The sequence below is a fragment of the Oncorhynchus clarkii genome, chromosome 10 (genome assembly GCF_045791955.1).
Source record: "Oncorhynchus clarkii lewisi isolate Uvic-CL-2024 chromosome 10, UVic_Ocla_1.0, whole genome shotgun sequence".
Classification (NCBI taxonomy): Eukaryota; Metazoa; Chordata; class Actinopteri; order Salmoniformes; family Salmonidae; genus Oncorhynchus; species Oncorhynchus clarkii.
In genome coordinates, this window is record NC_092156.1 from 18,687,118 (window position 1) to 18,710,432 (window position 23,315).

Sequence of the window (23,315 nt, forward strand, 5' to 3'; positions counted from 1 at the left end):
GTGACAGATACACTTATATGTGTATTAAAGTGGTAATAGTTAGGTATTTGGTCCTATAATCATAGCACGCAATGACTACATCAAGCTTGTGACTACAAATGTGTTGGATGCATTTGTTTGTTTTGGTTGAGTTTCCGATTATTCTCTGCCCAATATAATAAATAATGTATTGTGACATTTTTGAGTCACTTTTATTATATATAAGAATGGAATAGGTTTCTAAACACTTCTACATTAATTTGGAGGCTACCATTATTACAGATGATCCTGAATGAATAGTGAATAATTATGAGTGAGCAAGTTACAGACACACAAATACTATAGCCCCAAGACATGCTAACATCGCTCCATTACAATAATAGGGGAGGTTAGCATTTTTTTTGGGGGGGGGATATGATATTTGTGTGTCTAACTTTCTCACTCATCGTTATTCATGATTCATTCATTGTCATAGTCATTGTATAATTTCCAATCCAAAGTGCTGGAGTACAGAGCCAAAACAACAGAAAATGTGTTACTGTCCCAATACTTTTGGAGCACACTGTATATGTCAACGCAAACCTTGTGTCTCCCACCACAGTCTTCCAACGACCTTCTACTTCCCCACCATAACTGAAGGTCCGTCATCAGATCCCCGTTCTCCCGGGAGGAGGGGGGGTTCAATGCCAGCTGCCCAGCATAGGGCAACCTGTCCTCACCATCTGGCTCTGAGGAGCTTTCCTCTGAGACGAGGCCTACCTCAAACTATTCAATAAAATTCTATATTGTATTCTGTATTTGTTGTTATTCAGTTAAGCCTGTACTTGATTGAACTGAAGCATGTTGCAAATTAACATAATGAATGTGCAGAAACGTGTAATGACATCATTAAGATAAAGCATTTATGGGTGATCCACTTCAATGACGAGCTTTTGATGACAATTTATTGTGTGAATGATTTTAATTTCATCTGGGCCCGTATTCATATAGCGTCTAATAGCAGGCGCGCTGATCTAGGATCAGTTGTACATTTTGATAATGAATAAGATCACATGTACAAGTACCTCATTCTAGATCAGCACTCCTACTTTGTCTGAGATGATTTATGAGTGTAGCTGCATAGAAAAACCGGCATTCACTCTTTCAAATCAAAGAAACAAAGTTCGACTGACTGTCTCATCTCCTCATGAAACCTTCAGAGTATGGTGACACTGTGTTTGTGTGTGTCTTGCCTGTAAATCCTCCTGCTCCTTGGTCAGCATCTTCTGTAAGATGTCCACCTTCTGGCTGTGAAGTGCGTTATTCTCCTCCTGAGGGACCAACCCCAAAAATGAATAATAAGAACTTTGTTCGCTTGGGGACTTCACTGGCGTGCAGCAGAGGGAGAATGGCAGCTTTGGCATAGGTTTAACTGGAAATAGAGGAAACTAGTGAGAAGAGAAAGTGAAAGAGGCAGAGTGAGTGTGGATACTGAGGTGGGAAGGAGAAGGGGGAGTGAAGAACGGAAGTGGAACTGTGGAGAGAGAGCGGGAGAGAGAGGACAACGAGGGTGACAGGAAAAACAGAAAGAGAGAGAAAACAGAGAGGGGCAGATATAGACAGAGAGGGAAACAGAGGGACAAAGAGAAAAAAAAGATATACAGTACCAGTCAAAAGTTTGTACACACCTACTCATTCAAGGATTTTTCTTTATTTGACTATTTTCTACACTGTAGAATAATAGTGAAGACATCAAAACTATGAAATAACACATATGGAATCATGTAGTAACAAAAAAGTGTTAAACAAATCAAAATAGATTTTGTATTTGGGATACTTCAAAGTAGCCACACTTTGCCTTGATGACAGCTTAGCACACTCTTGGCATTCTCTCAACCAACAGTCTCGAAGGAGTTCCCACATATGCTGAGCACTTGTTGGCTGCTTTTCCTTCACTCTGAGGTCCAACTCATCCCAAACCATTTCAATTGGGTTCAGGTCTGGTGATTGTGGCGGCCAGGTCATCTGATGTAGCACTACATCACTTTCCTTCTTGGTCAAATAAACCTTACACAGTCTGGAGGTGTTTTGGGTCATTGTCCTGTTGAAAAACAAATGATAGTCCCACTAAGCGCAAACCAGATGGGATGGAGTGTCGCTGCAGAATGCTGTGGTAGCTATGCTGGTGAAGTGTGCCTTGCCTTCTAAATAAATCACAGACAGTGTCACCAGCAAAGCACCATCACCCTCCTCCTCCATGCTTCACGGTGGGAACCACACATGCAGAGATCATCCGTTCATCTACTCTGCATCTCACAAAGACACAGCGGTTGGAACCAAACATCTCAAATTTGGAATCATCAGACCAAAGGATAGATTTCCACTAATGTCCATTGCTTGTGTTTCTTGGCCCAAGCAAGTCTCTTCTTATTATTGGTGTCCTTTAGTAGCGGTTTCTTTGCAGCAATTCAACCATGAAGGCCTGATTCACACAGTCTCCTCTGAACAGTTGATGTTGAGATGTGTCTGTTACTTGAATTCTGTGAAGCATTTATTTGGGCTGCAATTTCTGAGGCTGGTAACTCTAATTAACTTACCTCTGCAGCAGAGGTAACTCTGGGTCTTCCTTTCTTGTGGCGGTCCTCATGAGAGACAGTTTCAACATAGCGCTTGATGGATTTTGCGACTGCACTTGAAGAAACTTTCAAAGTTCTTTACCTTTTCTGGATTGACTTAAAGTAATGATGGACTGTCATTTATCTTTGCTTATTGAGATGTTCTTGCCATAATATGGACTTGGCCTTTTACCAAATAGGGCTATCTTCTGTATACCACCCCTACCTTGTCACAACACAACTGATTGGCTCAAATGCATTAAGAAGGAAATAAATTCCACAAATTAACTTTTAACAAGGCACACCTGTTAACTGAAATGCATTCCAGGTGACTACCTCATGAAGCTGGTTGAGAGAATGCCAAGAGTGTTCAAAGTTGTCATCAAGACAAAGGGTGGCTACTTTGAATAATGTCAAATATTAAATATATTTTGATTTGTTTAACACTTTTTTGGTTACTACCTGATTCCATATGTGTTATTTAATAGTTTTGATGTCTTCAATATTTTTCTGCAATGTAGATAATGGTAAAAATAAAGAAAAACCCTGGAATGAGTAGGTGTGTCCAAACTTTTGGCTTGTACTGTATATAAAATGAGAGAGAGAGTGTCTGAAATGGCACCCCACTCCCTATAGAGCACACTACTTATTCTATAGAGTACACACCTTATCCTATAGAGTACACTACTTATTCTATAGAGTACACACCTTATCCTATAGAGTACACTACTTATTCTATAGAGTGGTATACTATATGGTAAATAGGATGCCATTTCAGTTGCAGACAGAGAACCAATTGGCCGTCTGTCGTACCCAGAGGGGCAGCGGGGAGGTGATGTGGTCCTGGGGGCTGGTGGAGGAGGTGACGCAGCGCTCCCCTGTTCCCCCCGTTGGTCCAGGAGAGTGGGGCGAGGAGAGGAAAGAGGACAGGTCTCCCCCCTCGCCCTCCGACAGCGAGATCTGGGCCAGCCCCGGGGGCCTCCCCAGCACTGTGAGGGCCACATAGGAGCCCGCTGACACATAGAGACAATAGGGGTCACAGCTCTATTACTTGTATGAGTTTTAATTCTTATTATAAAAAATATATCTTCATGTAATGTCTCTATGTAGCCAACTTTCAACTTAAATTGACTGAAAACTTTTCACTCACAATGGCTAGCTTATTATACAGTATGGTCAGACTCATGAGATGATAATAAGACATTATACATCCTTATGACAAGTCTTACAGTGCATTATAAGCGCATATAGCCTACTACAGGTTGACTTTAAGAAAGTAAGTCTCTTGAAGAGCCTGTGATTTTTCATGTCTACGAATAATTGGATATAAAACTGTCACTTGAACTTACATTTTATTAGCTTGACGACTTCTACATGGTTTGAATGTGTTACTAAGGTCCCGTTAACCTGCAACAAAAACATAAACTACACCTCAAATCAACGTCATTCAAATTAAATACAACACTTTCTATAAGAGGACTATGTGTTCTGTCTAAAACGTAGCATAAAATGACAAAAACAATGCAAATGGGAAGCCCCATATTAGTTAATGTTCAACAGGAGCATGTGTACATAACAACTCTTTCCAAGCGAAGAAACACCTTATTCATTTCTAAATGTTAATTCAAATCAAATACATTTTTTGCCAAATGCTTCGTAGACAACAGGTGTAGACTAACAGCTGACTTACAGGTCCGTTTTCACCAATACAGAGTTAAAGATAAGATAAAGAATGTCATAAAAAATAGAAATTGACACAATTAATAAATATACAGAGAATAACAAATAAAAATATCAAGTAAAAATAACATAGGTATACATAGGGAGTAGAAAATAATGTGGCTATATACAGGGAATACAAGTACAGAGTCAATGTGCAGGGGTACGAGGTAATTGAGGTAGCTATGTACATATAGGTAGGGGTAAAGTGACTAGGCAGAAGGATAGACAATAGACAGTAGCAGCAGCGCATGTGGCGAGTTTGAAAGTGTGTGTGTGGAATCAGTATAGTATGCATGTGTGTGCATGTTATGTGTGTTTGGGCGTATGTAATATGTGTGTGCGTGTGTGTGAGTCCAGTCTGTGTGCATAGGGTCAGTGCAAGAGAGTTAGTGCAAAAAACGGTTAGTGCAGGTAGTCCGGGTAGCCATTTGATTAGCTATTTAGCACTCTTGTTTAGAAGTCTTATGGCTTGGGAGTAGAAGCTTGTTGGTTCCAGACTTGGTGCATTGGTACCACATGCTGTGTGTTAGGAGAGAGAACAGTCGGTGGCTTGGGTGGCTGGAGCCTTTGACCATTTTTTCCTGCTTCCTCTGACACCGCCTTGTATAGAAGTCCTGGATAGCAGAGATCTCTTTCCCAGTGATGTACTGGGCCGTACACACTACCCTCCATAGCGCCTTGCGATCGGACACCAAGCAGTAGCCATATCGAGTGGTGATGCAGACAGTCAAGATGCTCTCAATGGTGTAGCTGTAGAATTTATTGCAGATATGCCAAATCTTTTCAGCCAACTGAGGGGGAGAGGCATTGTCCTGCCCTCTTCACCACTGTGTTGCTGTGTGTTGACCATGATAGAGTCTTTGTGATGTGGACATCGAGGAACTTGAAGCTCTTGACCCGCTCCACTACAGACCCGTTGATGTGAATGGGGGCGTGCTCAACCCTCTGTTTCCTGTAGTCCACGATCAGCTCCTTTGTTTTATTGACGTTGAGGGAGAAGTTGTTGTTATTGACTTCCTCCCTATAGGCTGTCTCATCGTCGTCGGTGATCAGGCCTACCAATGTTGGGTTGTCGACAAAGTTAATGATAGTGTTGGAGTTGTGCACGTCCATACAGTCATGGGTGAACAGGGAGTAAAGGGGGGCACTAAGCACGTACCCCTGAGAGGCCCCCATGTTGAGGGTCAGCATTGAGGATGTGTAGTTGTCTACCTTCACCACCTGGGGGCAGCCCGTCAGGAAGTCCAGGATCCAGTTAAAGAGGGAGGTGTTCAGTCCCCGGGACCTTAGCTTAGTGGTGAGCTTGGATGGCACTATGGTGTTGAACGCTGAGCTGTAGTCACTGAACAGCATTCTCACATAGGTGTTCCTCTTGTCCAGGTGGGAGAGGGCAGTGTGGATTGCAGAAGAGACTGCATCATCTCTGGATCTGTTGGGGCGATATGCGAATTGGAGTGGCTCCAGGGTGCCTGGGATGATGGTGTTGATGTGAGCCATGACCAGCCTTTCAAGGCATTTCATCTCTACAGATGCGAGTGCTACGGGGAGGCAGTCATTTAGACAGGTTACTTTGGCTTCTTTGGCACAGGGTGGTGGTCTACTTGAAACATGTAGGTATTGCGGACTGTGTCAGGGAGAGGTTGAAAATGTCAGTGAAGACACTTGTCAGCTGGTCAGAGCATGCTCTGAGTACATGTCCTGGTAACCCGTCTGGCCCTGCTATGAATCCTAACATCAATACCAACATCAATGCATGACTAATTGAAAATGTTACTGAAGTAAAAGTTTAGATTCACTCCCACAAAATAACAATTCATTTTCTTCACTAACACTATGCACAGCACTAAGCCATCCTGCCCTTTCCAATGACCCATTGGAATGCATTGCCATTATATGGTGTAGCTACTCAGCATCCCAGCAGAGGGCGTGGTAAAGTATGGAGGGAGCCTAACCCATGACCCACGACCTACTGCAGTAGCCTGTAGGGTTCTCTTGTCTGAGACAGAATTCAGTTTTTCCTAAACACTGATCTTTGGTCAGTTTAGCATTTTCCCCACTAAGGGGCAATCACCAGTTGCTACAGACACACATGATAACATACGCACTATACACACACGTACGCATGGATTTTGTGTTATCGATATGTGGTAGTAGACTAGTGGCCTGAGGGCACACATGTGTTGTGAAATCTGATGTGAAAGGTAATGCAATGTTTTTAATTGTAAAAAACTGCCTTCATTTTACAGGACTAATAGGGATCCATAACAAATACAAATACACACATTTTTGGAATTATAAAATATTATCTGAACCCATTGATTCTTAAAGAATATAACTTATAAATGGCTCATTAGTTTAACAGTCATACCTCCATTAGAATCCTAAATAAGCATGTTTTACTCAAATTTTTGTAAAAATAAATAAATAATGTAAACAAAAACTACATAGCCCCAAAACATGGTTAAAACTATATCTTGCATCCATAGCTCTGTATGAATTTGAGAGTGGCTACATTTCTCCGGCCCCATCCCTCAGATTTTTACCAAAACAGAGGCAGGGATCAGGGTTTGTTATTGTTTCAATTGCGGATTGCCCCTTTAAGGTAAGGATTGGGGAGGGGAGACTGATCCTAGAATGGTAACTTGGGAAAACTTCACCTGGAGAGGTGTCTGTTTTAGAGATAGTGTCAGGATGAAGTTGCCCCCTTCACACTGATCTAGTGTCGGTTTCGCATTTTGGTTTAAATGCATGAGGTAAGATTTTTGGGAAAATAAACTGATCCTAGATCTGAGGCTAAGGGTAATCTCAGGAGAAGTGGCGGGAGACGTGTTAGAAAACGTAATACACGACTAGCAAAGTCTCCACCTCTCCAAATGAAAACTCTCAGCCAGTTTCGGGCAAATCTATGGGCCAACTGTCCCCTCCCCTTCCAAAATTTGAAAGATGCGAACACCAGCAAAATCATGATTTGTCCAAATGATCAGAGATTAAAAATCTGAGTACTGAAACAAAGTTCCTCGTTAGTCGTCCCGTCCCACAGTCTGTCGACAGATCAGACCTGGATTCAAATACATATATATGTTTGAGTATCTGATATATATATATTTTTTATGTTAGTGTATTTGAGTATTTTCAAATACACAGCCAAAAACAAGTACTTTTATTTGAGAATTTTAACAGTTATTTGTAAAAACCAAATAGTCTATAAAATTGTACATGAGAGTATTTTCAAATACTATTTTCAAATACCTGGGTAAAATGCATGAGAGTGCATTTTTAAGTCAGTCTGAAGTTACATTACACCTGTAGCCAAATACATTTAAACTCAGTTTTTCACAATTCCTGACATTTAATCCTAGTAAAAATTCCCTGTTTTAGGTCAGTTAGGATAACCACTTTATTTGAAGAATGTGAAATCTCAGAATAATATCAGAGAGAATGATTGATTTCAGCTTTATTTCTTTCATCACGTTGTCAGTGGTCAGAAGTTTACATACACTCAATTAGTAATTAGTAGCATTGTCTTTAAATGGTTTAATTTGGGTCAAACGTTTTGAGTAGCCTTCCACAAGCTTCCCACAATAAGTTAGTTGGGTGAATTTTGGCCCATTCCACCTGACAGAGCTGGTGTAACTGAGATTTTCTATGGGATTGAGGTCAGGGCTTTGTGACGGCCCTCCAATACCTTGACTTTGTTGTCCTTTAGCCATTTTGCCACAACTTTGGAAGTATGCTTGGGGTCATTGTCCATTTGGAAGACCCATTTGCTACCAAGCTTTAACTTCCTGACTGATGTCTTGACATGTTGCTTCAATATATCCACATAATTTTCCTTCCTCATGATGCCATCTATTTTGTGAAGTGCACCAGTCCCTCCTGCAGCAAAGCAGCCCAACAACATGATACTGCCACCCCCGTGCTTCACGGTTGGGATGGTGTTCTTCGGCTTGCAAGCCTCCCCTTTTTCCTCCAAACATAACGATGGTCATTATGGCCAAACAGTTATACTTTTGTTTCATCAGACCAGAGGACATTTCTCAAAAAAGTACGATCTTTGTCCCCATGTGCAGTTGCAAACCGTAGTGTGGCTTTTTTATGGCGGTTTTGGAGCAATGGCTTCTTCCTTGCTGAGCAACTTTTCAGGTTATGTCGATATAGGACTCGTTTTACTGTGGATATAGATACTTTTGTACCCGTTTCCTACAGCATCTTCACAAGGTCCTTTGCTGTTGTTATGGGATTGATTTGCACTTTCCGCACCAAAGTACGTTCATCTCTAGGAGACAGAATGTGTCTCCTTCCTGAGCGGTGTGACGGCTGCGTGGTCCCATGGTGTTTATACTTGCGTACTATTGTTTGTACAGATGAACGTGGTACCTTCAGGCGTTTCGAAATTGCTCCCAAGGATGATCCAGACTTGTGGAGGTCTACAATTTTTTTTTCTGAGGTCTTGGCTGATTTCTTTTGATTTTCCCATAATGTCAAGCAAAGAGGCACCGAGTTTGAAGGTAGGCCTTGAAATACATCCACAGGTACCACAGGTACACCTACAATTGACTCAAATGATGTCAATTAGCAGAAGCTCAGAAGCTTCTAAAGCCATGACATTTTCTGGAATTTTCCAAGCTGTTTAAATGCACAATCAACTTAGTGTATGTAAACTTCTGACCCACTGGAATTCTGATACAGTGAATTAAGTGAAATAAAAAGTCTGTAAACAATTGTTGGAAAAATGACTTGTGTCATGCACAAAGTAGATGTCCTAACCAACTTGCCAAAACTACAGTTTTTTAACAAGAAATTTGTGGAGTGGTTGAAAAACGAGTTTCAATGACTCCAACCTAAATATATGTAAACTTCCGACTTCAACTGTATGAGTATTTTCAAATACTTTCCTAGTATTTTTCCAAATTAATTACAAATATTCAACTACTTGTCTTTACAAATAAAATATATCTGAATACTTACTTCGAATGTACCGTATGTGAAAGCAATTCAGATATTTGCCAATGTATTTGAACCCAGGTCTGCGACAGATGCTACTGCCATTTATGTTACATGCATCTGTCCACGAGAGATTAGGCTATGGGTAATGTCTAGGAAGAGTGTTATGGGCCCCAGAGAGGGAATGAGCCTCACCTTGATGATCCTATCACCCGTCTGGACACCCGCTCGCATGGCAGCGCCATCTGCGGAAGAGGACAGGACAGGCAAAGGGAGTGAGAATGATAAAAGGTTAGTGATATTACTGTATCTGACTGTATTTTGACACCTCCAGATATAAATCCAATATATTGTATCCTTGCCTTGGCTATCAAGACTGCATGAATATATATTTACATTGTGCTATGCTCCCAATTGAATATATTGTGCTAACGTCAGAGGTTTACACCCCCAAGATATACAATTAAATTACCTTGACATATAATAAATATACAGTTGAAGTCGGAAGTTTACATACACCTTAGCCAAATACATTTAAACTCAGTTTTGCACAATTCCTGACATTTAATCATAGTAAAAATTCCCTGTCTTAGGTCAGTTAGGATGACCACATTATTTTAAGAATGTGAAATGTCAGAATAATAGTAGAGAGAATTATTTATTTCAGCTTTTATTTCTTTCATTACATTTGCAGTGGGTCAGAAGTTTACATACACTCAATTAGTATTTGGTAGCATTGCCTTTAAATTGTTTAACTTGGGTCAAATGTTTTAGGTAGCCTTCCACAAGCTTCCCACAATAAGTTGGGTGAATTCTGGCTCAATCCTCCTGACAGGCCAAACAGTTATACTTTTGTTTCACCAGACCAGAGGACATTTCTCCAAAAAGTACGATCTTTGTCCCCATGTGCAGTTGCAAACCGTAGTCTGGCTTTTTTATGGCGGTTTTGGAGCAGTGGCTTCTTCCTTGATGAGCGGCCTTTCAGGTTATATCGATATAGGACTCGTTTTACTGTGGATATAGATATTTTTATACCCGTTTCCTCCAGCATCTTCACAAGGTCCTTTGCTGTTGTTCTGGGATTGATTTGCAATTTTTGCACCAAAGTGCGTTCATCTCTAGGAGACAGAACACGTCTCCTTCCTGAGCGGTGTGACAGCTGCGTGGTTCCATGGTGTTTATACTTACGTACTATTGTTTGTACAGATGAACGTGGTACCTTCAGGCGTTTGGAAATTGCTCCCAAGGATGAACCAGACTTGAGGAGATCTACAATTTTTTTTCTGAGGTCTTGGCTGATTTCTTTTGATTTTCCCATGATGTGAAGCAAAGAGGCACTAGGTTTGAAGGTAGGCCTTGAAATACATCCACAGGTACACCTCCATTTGACTCAAAGGATGTCAATTAGCCTATTAACTTAGTGTATGTAAACTTCTGACCCACTGGAATTGTGAGACAGTGATTTATAAGTTAAATAATCTGTGAACAATTGTTTGGAAAATTACTTTTGTCATGCACAAAGTAGATGTCCTAACCGACTTGCCAAAACTGTAGTTTGTTAACACGAAATGGTTGAAAAACGAGTTTTAATGACTCCAACCTAAGTGTATGTAAACTTCCGACTTCAACTGTACATACATTTTCATATGGGTGGCCCCAGTGGGAATCGCACCAGTGACCCTGCTGTTGCAAGCACCATGCTTTACCAATTAAGCCACACCATACCTCATCATCATTGAATTGACTAAAGAACAGGAAGGTGTAGATTAGAATAGGATGGAAAAGGCCTTACCCTCTTTGACCAACTGCACAAATACAGGGTTGTCTCCGCTCACTGTCAACCCGAAGCCATTCTCATCTTTCTGGATGATCACACAACGCTGGACAAGCCCTACACATAGACAGACAGAAGATAAAGAAATATTGTGTTACACACCATCACACACACAAACAACACACAGACATACACTCGGGCTGGCACAGTTAGAGGAATCAAGGACGGTGAGTTGGGACAGGGTGTGCGTGATGGGGCACAATATGCAATGTGGGTGTCAAACTGTTTTCCTATATACAGGTATAAGGCAATGTGTCTCCTTGGTGACGGAGGCACTCACTCAATAGATCAGGTCTGTTTTGTGGCTAGTCGTTGTTATAAAATGATGATGATGAAACCTGAGGCTTTTGAAGCTTCTATTGAGTGGCAGCAATGAATGATTGATACCTCAAGGGTATTACCTGGTTTCAAATACTTAATACTACCCAGTTGTGAAAGTACTTCACTCTCTTCTTCAAAGGCCTTTAATAGATGGATGCATTTTGTTAAAGGGATAGTTCTGAAAAATTGCATCTTAGATATTTGTTCCCTGAACTTGAAGGCAGTCTATGCACAAAAAGAGACAAACAAAAGTATAGTGTGGATTGCAATCACTCCTTGTCCATAGACTGCTTTCAAGATAAGGAAACACATATCGAAATAGTTTTGCTAAACTATCCCTTTAATATCCGTATGATGCTTTGATAGGATGTTGTAAATAATGGCATAACACATGACCCTCTAGGAACCCAGTTTGATGCTCACATAAAGACTTGTTGTTTGTGGAACATTGATATCAGGACACAAGTGGCAACAGCACCCTCTGTCATGTTTGTTTGAACACAGATTGTGAGTTGTTTGACTTTCAAATAGAGAGAGACACACGGATTCACATTCGTAGATTGACATTGATTCACCACACCAGTAAACTTGCAGGTGAGTTTCACTAACACAATAGTTCATCCAAAACCATATCATCATTATAAACAGCGAGTGCATACTGTAAACAAAGCCAAACGAAAAAGCAGATTAAACCAGTAGTCCAGGTTGCAGTTAGCCTCTCGTACGAACCATCCTGATCTCGCAAGCTTACATTCTGATTCGTTATCCGTGAAGCAAAACAGAATGTAAGCTCTCGAGATCAGGATGGTTCATACGAGGCTAGGTTGCAGGAGATACAGTAAGAAATTGTGCAATGTCAAATAATGGCTAATGTTGCAACCCAGCAACAGATGTAATCATCAATGTATTACTCAAATTATTGCAAATGTGTGAGAAAATGTGGTGCTGTCTCACTTTGAAGCACTTTAATGGACAGTTCAGCCACAGTTTTTATTCACATATTTGTTTCCTTACCTTGAAAGCAGTCTATGAACAAGGAGACTGCAGTCATTGCTTTGGTTTTGTTAAACTAGACACTGACACTAACTGATATTATACAGCGTTTTTCTCAACATAGAAAAGTCATGGCTGGGCTGTACAAGTTTTTTTCGGGCCGCCTTTTTCGGGGAAATACTTTTTGGGATGGAAAAACGTTTTCAGTGTAAACTTAATATAACGTATGTAGAAAACATATTGGACCTATATATTTTTAAATAAGATATATATATTTTTAACTAACAATCACCAAAATAAAAGCAAAACAGTCAGGAGAATCTACAATTGTAGAAAATGAAGCATTCAGGAGTATTTTTGGCATGACATGGGGCCCCCATTGACTTTGTTAAGTCACTCAGATGGCATAAGAACACAGCATAAGCCATAGCAAAATCTGTAGAATTGCAGAAAATTTGCTTTAAAACAGCAACATTTTGTCTCTGCGAGCAAGAGGAGGGCCTCCAAAAAAAGGGGTCGATGACCTTGCTAATGGCCCAGGCCCACTGCCACACCCCAGCCAAACCCCTCACCTAAGCCCCATTTTGATGCAGAAAAAAATCCTGCTGTATTAGCAATTTTATAGCCAAAAAACTAAGTAAATTCAATGTCATGCCAAAATCACATCAAAGTAACTTCAAAGTTATTGGGCTACACAATCCCTTTAAAAAATGATCTGGGAATGAAAATGAAAGCATGCTAACCGGGGGACATTGATTTACATTGTTTTTTGGTTAGAAAATTATAACATTAACAGTTGGGGGCAGTAGCTAGCTTCACAACACCAAAGCATGGATTTCAGTCTTTCCAACCTTGAAAATGTTAATAAATAGGTAATTCGGCTGAACTCTCCCCTCAACATCTCCTGGTAGCATTCCGTCCTCAACCCAAACATCTTCCTTCTCGCTGCTCTGGCCAGGTAACACTAAAACACCCAGACAATGTTTCTCAACACTGTGGGAAAGTTCACTGCCAGGGCAATGAGAGGCAATGGTTCAATAAAGATTAAATAAAAGGAGAACGAAGGGGTGTAGGACTCATGTTAGTATGTTAGTGAACAACAGGGGGTCACATGGCAGAAGAACTGGGGACGTCGCAAAACAAAACAGCCCCCACACACGAACGGGGTGCATCTCAATAGTATAAAACGGCAACTTCCACTTGACTCCCTTTGTTTGCACTGAACTTAACAGGTGGGATAGGTGCTATTATGGTGAAAAAAAGCCTAGTGCTGGTGAATCGGGTTTTCACCTGTCCACTGTCCTGTTCCCTCAGATCAAATGAAGGAGAGGAGACAAGAAAAAGAGGACACTTAGAGACTTTTGAGACACAGCCATTAAGACCATCTTACCACAGGGTTCGGAGGGGCTTCCCTCGGCTACTACACAGCCAGACAGCTGCACAGGCACGTCTAGTACAGCACGACACAGTTCACATGGTAACGTAAAAACACAACCAGGACACACAGAGGAGAAAACAGAGCAAAAGACAAGAAAATCTAAAACATTGGGAGGAGAAAAAAACATGGCAAAAAAAGTATTCTGTACCAGTGTGACTATACACCTTACCTTACAGTGTGTGAGCAGTCAGTCTGAATTCTGTTGCAATTAGTAACTGTTTTATTGAATGTATGTACAATACCAGTCAAAAGTTTGGACACACCTACTCATTAAAGCGTTTTTCTTTATTTTTACTATTTTCTACATTGTAGAATAATAGTGAAGACATCAAAACTATGAAATAACACATATGGAATCATGTAGTAACCAAAAAAGTGTTATTTTATATTTGAGATTTTTCAAAGTAGTCAACCTTTGCCTTGATGACAGCTTTGCACACTCTTGGCATTCTCTCAACCAGCTTCATGAGGTAATCACCTGGAATGCATTTCAATTAACAGATGTGCCTTGTTAAAAGCTCATTTGTGGAAATTCTTTCCTTCTTAATGCGTTTGAGCCAATCAGTTGTGTTGTGACAAGGTAGGGGTGGTATACAGAGCATAGCCCTTTTTGGTAAAATACCAAGTCCATATTATGGCAAGAACAGCTCAAATAAGTGAAGAGATATGACAGTCCATCATTGCTTTAAGACATGAAGGTCAGTCAATAAAGAAAAGGTCAAGAACTTGAAGAAAGTTTCTTCAAGTGCAGTAGCATAAACCATCAAGCGCTATGATGAAACTGGCTCTCATGAGGACCGTCACAGGAAAGGAAGACCCAGAATTACCTCTGCTGCAGGGGATAAGTTCATTAGAGTTAACTGCACCTCAGATTGCAGCCCAAATAAATGGTTCACAGAGTTCAAGTAACAGACACATCTGAGGAGCCTGTGTGAATCAGGCCTTCATGGTCGATTTGCTGCAAAGAAACCACTACTAAAGGACCCCAATAATAAGAAGAGATTTGCTTGGGCCAAGAAACACCAGCAATGGACATTAAACCGGTGGAAATCTATCCTTGAGTCTGATGAGTCCAAATATACAATTTTTGGTTCCAACCACCATGTATTTTCGAGATGCAGAGTATGTGAACGGATGATCTCAGCATGTGTGGTTCCCACCGTGAAGCATGGAGGAGGAGGTGTGATGGTGTGTGTGCGCTTTGCTGGTGACACTGTCTGTGATTTATTTTGAATTCAAGGCACACTTAACCAGCATGGCTACCACAGCATTCTACAGTGACACGCCATCCCATCTGGTTTGCGCTTAGTGGGACTATCATTTGTTTTTCAACAGGATAATGACCCAAAACACACCTCCAGGTTGTGTAAGGTCTATTTTACCAAGAAGGGGAGTGATGGTGCTGCATCAGATAACGTGGCCTCCACAATCACCCAACCTCAACCCAATTGAGATGGTTTGGGATGAGTTGGACCTCAGAGTGAAGAAAAAGCAGCCAACAAGTGCTCAGCATATGTGGGAACTCCTTCGAAACTGTCAGAAAATAATTCCAGGTGAAGCAGGTTGAGAGAATGCCAGGAGTGTGCAAAGCTGTCATCAAGGCAAAGTGTGGCTACTTTGAAGAATCTAAAATATATTTTGATTTGTTTAACACTGGTTTGGTTACTACATGATTCCATATGTGTTATTTCATAGTTTTGATGCCTTCACTAGTATTCTACAATGTAGAAAATAGTCAAATAAAGAAAAACCCTTGAATGAATAGGTGTGTCCTAACTTTTGACTGGTACTGTATGTATTTATGTATGGACATGTAGATAACGCTTCCTTGAAAACAACTAAACTGAAATAAAGGTAACTGAGGTTAAGAATGATTTTAAAAAAAAGCAGAATTCAAAAGAAGAAGGATTCTGAGGAAAGCCAAGCCTAAAATGGCTCTCAGACAAAGAAAATGAAGGCATAAAGATAAATGTTTCTTAACTTTCTTTGTATCAGCGACCAGCAAGCCATGTTCTTACCTCCTTGCGTGACAGTTTACATTAAAACTAACTCTTTGGAACTCCCAGATTAAAGTCTCAGAGACCGGTCAGCATATCATGGACCAGCACAGGTTGAGCTATTGAACGATTGTTTCTTAACCTGTGAGATATACACTACATGACCAAAAGTATGTGGACACTTGCTCGCCAAACATTTCTATTCCAAAATCATGGGCATTAATATGTAGTTGGTCTCCTATTTGCTGCTATAAGCCTCCCCTCTTCTGGGAAGGCTTTCAAATAGAAGTTAGAACATTGCTGTATATATACAGTGCATTCAGAAAGTATTCACACCCCTTCACTTTTTCCACATTTTGTTACATTACAACCTTATTCTAAAATGGATTAAATCAGTTTTTCCCCTCATCAATTTACAAACAATACCCCATAATGACAATGCAAAAATAGGTCACATTTACATAAGTATTCCGACCCCTTTCTCAGTACTTTGTTGAAGCACCTTTGGCATCAATTACAGCCTCGGGTCTTCTTAGGTATGACGCTACAAGCTTGGCACACCTGTATTTGGGGAGTTTCTCCCATTCTTCTCTGCAGATCCTCTCAAGCTCAGTCAGGTTGGATGAGGAGTGTCGCTGCACAGCTATTTTCAGGTCTCTCCAGAGATGTTTGATCTGGTTCAAGTCCGGGCTCTGGCTGGGCCCCTCAAGGACATTCCGAGACGTGTCCTGAAGCCACTTCTACGTTGTCTTGGCTGTGTGCTTAGAGTCATTGTCCTGTTGGAAGGTGAACCTTTGTCCCAGTCTGAGGTCCTGACCGCTCTGGAGCAGGTTTTCATCAAGGATCTCTCTGTACTTTGCTCCGTTCATCTTTCCCTCGATCTTGACTAGTCTCCCAGTTACTGCTGCTGAAAAACATCCCCACAGCATGATGCTGCCACCACCATGCTTCACTGTAGGAATGGTGCCAGGTTTCCTCCAGATGTGATGCTTGGCATTCAGGCCAAATAGTTCAATCTTGGTTTCATCAGACCAGAGGATCTTGTTTATCATGGTCTGAGAGCGCTTTAGGTGCCCTTTGGCAAACACCAAGCGGACTGTAATGTGCCTGTTACTGAGGAGTGGCTTCTGTCTGGCCACTCTACCATAAAGGCTTGATTGGAGGAGGGCTGCAGAGATGGTTGTCCTTCTGGAAGGTCCTCCCATCTTCACAAAGGAACTCTGGAGCTCTGTCAGAGTGACCATCAGGTTCTTGATCACCTCCCTGACCAAGGCCCTTCTCACCCGATTGCTAACTTTGGCCGGGCAGCCAGCTCTAGGGAGAGTTTAGGTGGTTCCAAACTTCTTCCATTTAAGGAGGCCACTGTGGGGACCTTTTTGGGGACCTTCAATGCTGCAGACATTTTTTGGTACCCTTCCCCAGGCTGGTGCCTCGACACAATCCTGTCATCAACCTCACGGCTTGGTTTTTGCTCTGACATGCACTGTCAACTGTGGGACCTTACATTGACAGGTGTGTGCCTTTCCAAATCATGTCCAATCAATTTAATTTACCACAGGTGGACTCCAATCAAGCTGTAGAAACATCTCAAGGATGATCAATGGAAACAGGATGCACCTGAGCTCAATTTTGAGTCTCATAGCAAAGGGCCTGAAAACGTATGTAAATAAGGTATCTGTTTTACATTTTTTATACATTTGCAAAAATATCAAAACAACTGTTTTCACTTTGTCATTATGAAGTATTTTGTGTAGATTGATGAGAATAATCAATTTTATAATAAGGCTGAAACCGAACAAAATGTGGAAAAAGTCGAGGGGTCTGAATTCTTTCCAAACGCACTGTACCTCCTCTCTATAGGCTGACTCGTCACTTTCCAAACGCACTGTACCTCCTCTCTATAGGCTGACTCGTCACTGTTGTTTATCAGTTCTACAACTAGGGCTGGGCGATATGGCCTAAAAATCTAACTTATGGCCAATTCACGATAAATATATTGATAAAAAACCTTAAAAGGTTAAATAACCATTGTTGCGCAATTAAAGATCAATTCACTGCATTTCAAACAGTCAGGAATAATATAATGAATTCAAAGCTTGTAAAATTATACCTAAGCTAAATATAAGTCTTCCACAAACATATGACCCACTCATCATTTCATTATTTTATCAAAATAGTTTAACCTGCTTTTTTGCAATTGTCACTGATCTGGCTTTCAAGTCAGTCTACGAAAATTTCCTTTTTGTTACAAATTAACCATGCACAATGCAGTGCAAATCCACTAATAATGCCCAACATCTGGTAAGTGTCACGCTCTGACCATAGTTCTGTTATTTTATTATTTGTTTTAGTATGGTCAGGGCGTGAGTTGGGTGGGAAGTCTATGTTTGTTTTTCTATGTTTGGTTTCTGTTTTCGGCCTAGTATGGTTCTCAATCAGAGGCAGGTGTTGTTAGTTGTCTCTGATTGAGAATCATACTTAGGTAGCCTGGGTTTCACTTTTGGTTTGTGGGTGTTTGTTTCCGTGTGAGTGTTTGGGCCACACGGTACTGTTTCGGTTTTTGTTTGTTTGTTCGTTCCTTCGTTCATTCGTTCGTTCACTTTATTGTTTTGTATTTCAGTGTTCAGTTGGTTTCATTAAATATTACATCATGAACACTTACCACGCTGCGCTTTGGTCCGATCCTTCTTCCACCTCTGAATGACGTTACAGTAAGAGGCATTACAGAAAATTAACACGGGTTTTTAAATATTTGCATTCTGTAAAGGCTTCCTTCTTTTCACTCTGTCAATTAAATTAGTATTGTGGAGTAACTACAATGTTGATGATCCATCCTCAGTTTTCTCCTATCACAGCCCTTAAACTCTAACTGTTTTAAAGTCACCATTGGCCTCATGGTGAAATCCCTGAGCGGTTTCTTCCTCTCCGGCAACTGAGTTAGGAAGGATGACCGTATCGGTGTATGCTCATTGCACATTCATAAAACACAGACTAGACCGCTAGCACCCTACAGTACGTGGCTAAAATGGGAGGGATTTTGGTGCTGTGCCTGTCTGAAGAGTAGACTACCTCATCACATGACTAGGGCTCAAAGCGCACTATTAACCAGTGTGTGTGTGTGTGTGTGTGTGTGTGTGTGTGTGTGTGTTTCATCCTCAGACTCCAGCAGCCATGATGTGTGTGCGAGTGTGAAAGTATTATTGTGACTGTGTGTGTTTGAATGTGTGTATGTACATGTGTGTGTGTTTGTGTTTCATCCTGCTGCCGCTCCTGTTTCCCCAGCCTAACAGAAGATAAGCATCAACCTGGTGCTGGCTGTTAATCTGGCTCCCATTTGACCCCCCCCACCCCAGACCAAACATTAACCCCTAGTCTCCAGTGTGGACCTTTAATAACAGGGTCCTTATTCATTAGGTATCAAATGAAAAAAAAGAGGGAGGGAGTATGTGAACTTGGCCAATAAGAAACTATTGTTTTTGTTGCAAAACATTTTCCATTCCCAGGGTCGTATACATTAGTGCACAGCGTAGCAAAACGTTTTGCAACGGAAAACAAAAACAAACGTTTCCTATTGGACACGTCCAGGTAGTCCCGTCCTGCTTCGGTTTGTTGTCTTCCGTTTGGTGTCTAGTAGCTCCCTCCTAGGCTATAGCATGTCACCGCAGCATTTATCACATCGACACGCTGCATAATTTACATTCAATTATCTAATGTGTGTGAGTGAGTGAAGTCTGAAAGGGTCTAATAACAGTGATTGGCTTGAGCTTATATCAGACAATACAGTAACAGTGAAAGAGTTTATTTTCATTTTGAAACAACCCCAATGTGCATTAATGGTCGCTATGAAGTTAGGATTCGCCACTAACAGAAACTCTTTCCACTCCATTCCACTACTTAAGGAGCTGTTAATTACTATCCCCATATAATTTTGTTTATTTGGTCAGTAGCTAATATTGTGTCAAATTATTATTACAGTTATCACCAGTAACTGACCGACAGTAATACACTGCACCAACCAAGTGGAAAATGAGATTAGACATTGAAATGGATTGAGGTGTGTATTATATTTTGTGCTTGCGCAGTTTGTTCAATGAGTGTATGTTGCAAGTGTGCGCAAGTCCTGTTTTCTGTTGTGTGTTTGTGTGTGCAGGACCTATGTTGTTTGTGTGTGTGTGTATGCTTGTGCGTTCACACTTACCTGTAGGGTCAAACTCATGCGCAGGTGGGACTGTGTTTTTGTCACTCTTGGGTTTCTTGTCTGGGGGGTGGTCCTTGCTGAGAATGCTAGGGGTCCTGGGAACACACAAACACAGATGGCATGGTGAGAAACACACACACACACACACACACACAGGACACCAGATTTCGCACGTCTGTGCAGGTTTTTAACCAGGCTTTTAAATTTCAATATTGGTGAAAAATGTATACTTAAAATGTCACTCTATTCATGGAACGACCCCATTATATTATACTTTTAATATTATCTGTTACAATACTCTCTCAGACATACTGTATATTAGACACCTGGGACTTAGACCCTTTACCAGACGAAATAGAGAGCCAAATCCCTGCGGCTTAGGAGGAAGACTGCACCATCAGATTCTAGATACGTGAGGTGTCATCTTAACATGCTTATCAGGGTGTCAGGCACGGTATGGCATCCAAAAGCCTCATAATATCAGGCTAAATCAACTCAAATACAGGGCAGCATCTGAAATGGAACCCTATTCCTTATTTAATACAATATGTTTAACCAGGGCCAGGTCAAAAATAGTACACTAAATAGTGAATAGGGTTCAATTTAGGACGCATACCAGGTGACCCAACTCTTAGGGGCATATCATTTATTTTGTGGTAAGACATTCTAGTTTTTGGTTCGTCTGGAGGTCATGATTGTAGTCCTTTGTGATTGACAATGTAGAAAAAGATTTGCGAAGCAAGGAAAAAACTCTGACCTGGTTGCTTTTTTGGAAAACCTGTGAAAACAAAGACGAGAAAGGATTAGAATACTATTATACTATTTGTCATTGGTAAAACCCTGTTCTAAGTGTACAGTGCCTTCATACCCCTTAACTTATTCCACATTTTGTTGTGTTACAGCCTAAACTCCAAATGGGTTAAATATACTTTTTTTCTTACCCATCTACACACAATACCCCTTAATGACAATGTGAAAACATGTTTAGACATTTTAGCAAATTTATTGAAAAAGAAATACAGAAATATCTCATTTACATTAGTATTCACACCCCTGAGTCAATACATGTTAGAATCACCATCAGACAGCCATTTTCTTTCCATAGATTTTCAAGACGATTTAAGTCAAAACTGTAACTAGGCCACTCAAGAACATTCAATGTCATCTTGGTAAGCAACTCCAGTGTAGATTTGGCCATGTGTTTTAGATTATTGTCCTGCTGAAAGGTGAATTTGTCTCATAGTGTTGGTTAGCAGGTTTTCCTCTAGGATTTTACCTGTGCTTAGTTCTATTCAATTTCTTTTAATCCTAAAAAAAACTCCCTAGTCCTTGTCGATGACAAGCATACCCATAACATGATTCAGCCGCCACCATGCTTGAAAAAATGAAGACTGGTACTCAGTGATGTGTTGTGTTGAATTTGCCCCAAACATAATGCTTTGCATTCATTAAATAAAGTACATTTTACTTTAGTGCCTTATTGCAAGCAGGATGCATGTTTTGGAATTTATTTTTTTCTTTTCACTCTGTCATTTAAGTTAGTATTGTGGAGTAACTACAATGTTGTTGACCCATCATTTTTCCTATCACACCCATTAAACTCTGTAACTGTTTTAAAGTTACCATTGGCCTCATGGAGAAATCCCTGAGCGGTTTCCTTCCTCTCTGGCAACTGAGTTAGGAAGGACATCTGCATCTTTATAGTGACTATTGTAGGTGTATTGACACAGTGCACCATCCAAAGTGTAATTAATCAAATCAAATCAAATCAAATGTATTTATATAGCCCTTCGTACATCAGCTGATATCTCAAAGTGCTGTACAGAAACCCAGCCTAAAACCCCAAACAGCAAGCAATGCAGGTGTAGAAGCACGGTGGCTAGGAAAAACTCCCTAGAAAGGCCAAAACCTAGGAAGAAACCTAGAGAGGAACCAGGCTATGTGGGGTGGCCAGTCCTCTTCTGGCTGTGCCGGGTGGAGATTATAACAGAACATGGTCAAGATGTTCAAATGTTCATAAATGACCAGCATGGTCGAATAATAACAAGGCAGAACAGTTGAAACTGAAGCAGCAGCACAGTCAGGTGGACTGGGGACAGCAAGGAGTCATCATGTCAGGTATTCCTGGGGCATGGTCCTAGGGCTCAGGTCAGTTTAACTTATTTGCTAGGCATTGGAAAACCTTCCTGGCCTTTGTGGTTGATCTGTGTTTGAAATTCACTGCTCGACTGAGGGACCTTACAGTTAATTGTATGTGCGGGGAACAGAGACGAGGTAGTCATTCAATAATCATGTTAAACACTATTATTGTACACAGAGTGAGTCCATACAACTTATTATGTGACTTGTTCAGAACATTTTTACTCCTGAACTTATTTAGGCTTGCCATAACAAAGGGGTTGAATACTTATTGATTCAATACATTTTAGTTTGTTCATTTTTAAACATTTCTAAAAACCTAATTCCACTTTGACATTCAGAATAATTTTTTCAACACAGGTTAAATTTCACAAACTGTATGGAATTGGACCCATGTGAGGTAAAATGTATTGTAGCTCTATGTAAGGTTCTGTATTTATTTTCATAGTCAATCTTTGTGTTCTGTTTCATTGTGTTCTTGAACGTAGCTCGGGCTTTAATTTTTGTTAATTGATTTCACCTGTGTTAGTTACTCACCTGGTCTCATCAGCTCCTTATTTAGTTCAGTTCATTCTGTTTGTACCTTTGTGAGCTATTGTTCGTTTTGACTCTACTAAGCCTTTTCCTAGCTCGTTTGTGAGAGCTAGGAAAGCATTCAGTCCTAGTTTTGATTCACCTGCCTGTTTGCCTGCCTGTGACCACGATTCCTGCCTTCTGCGATAAACACCTCCCGCTCTGCGAGTGAATATACACCTTTTTCTCAGGCCTGTACCTAGATTAAAAAACATTGAAGAGAGAATCTATTGAAAGTGCTTTTTGGTCCAGGAATATCCTTAATCTGGGTATCTGAAACCAGCCCCATGTTCAACCTTATATTCTCCATTTGCTACCATGTTTGTATTGTTATTGCATGCTACGTCAAGAAAATGACACTAGAAACATACATTTTATTAAAAGATATGTATATAAATCAACAGTTCCGGGGTAACCTTATTCATTATGATCTAAAAGACAAAACTGATCCTAGATCAGCACTCCTACTCTGAGGCGCTTAATGAAAACATGCCCTGGTCTTCCTTGTCATTTGCATGTTTCTGTGTACTGAGTGACATCATCAGTCAGAGACAGCCAGCTTCTAACCCCCCCACCTCTAAAC

The 23,315-nt window shown here is 40.7% G+C and overlaps 1 protein-coding gene across 2 annotated transcripts in view; it reads right to left on the reverse strand.

Moving 5' to 3' along the window:
* The window catches only part of LOC139418113 (Rho guanine nucleotide exchange factor (GEF) 12b), a 121,077-nt gene that overhangs the window by 44,394 nt on the left and 53,368 nt on the right, over positions 1 to 23,315 (reverse strand). Inside the window, exons 2-9 of one of the 2 annotated variants that reach the window (XM_071167316.1) lie at positions 20,778 to 20,798; positions 20,021 to 20,115; positions 13,778 to 13,837; positions 11,032 to 11,130; positions 9,435 to 9,484; positions 3,923 to 3,980; positions 3,387 to 3,586; positions 1,212 to 1,289 (exon numbers count right to left, since the gene is read on the reverse strand). In XM_071167316.1, coding sequence (XP_071023417.1) covers positions 1,212 to 1,289; positions 3,387 to 3,586; positions 3,923 to 3,980; positions 9,435 to 9,484; positions 11,032 to 11,130; positions 13,778 to 13,837; positions 20,021 to 20,115; positions 20,778 to 20,798 — 661 coding nt within the window. The remainder of the gene's footprint in view (positions 1 to 1,211; positions 1,290 to 3,386; positions 3,587 to 3,922; positions 3,981 to 9,434; positions 9,485 to 11,031; positions 11,131 to 13,777; positions 13,838 to 20,020; positions 20,116 to 20,777; positions 20,799 to 23,315) is intronic. The other variant, XM_071167317.1, reaches the window with a different exon arrangement.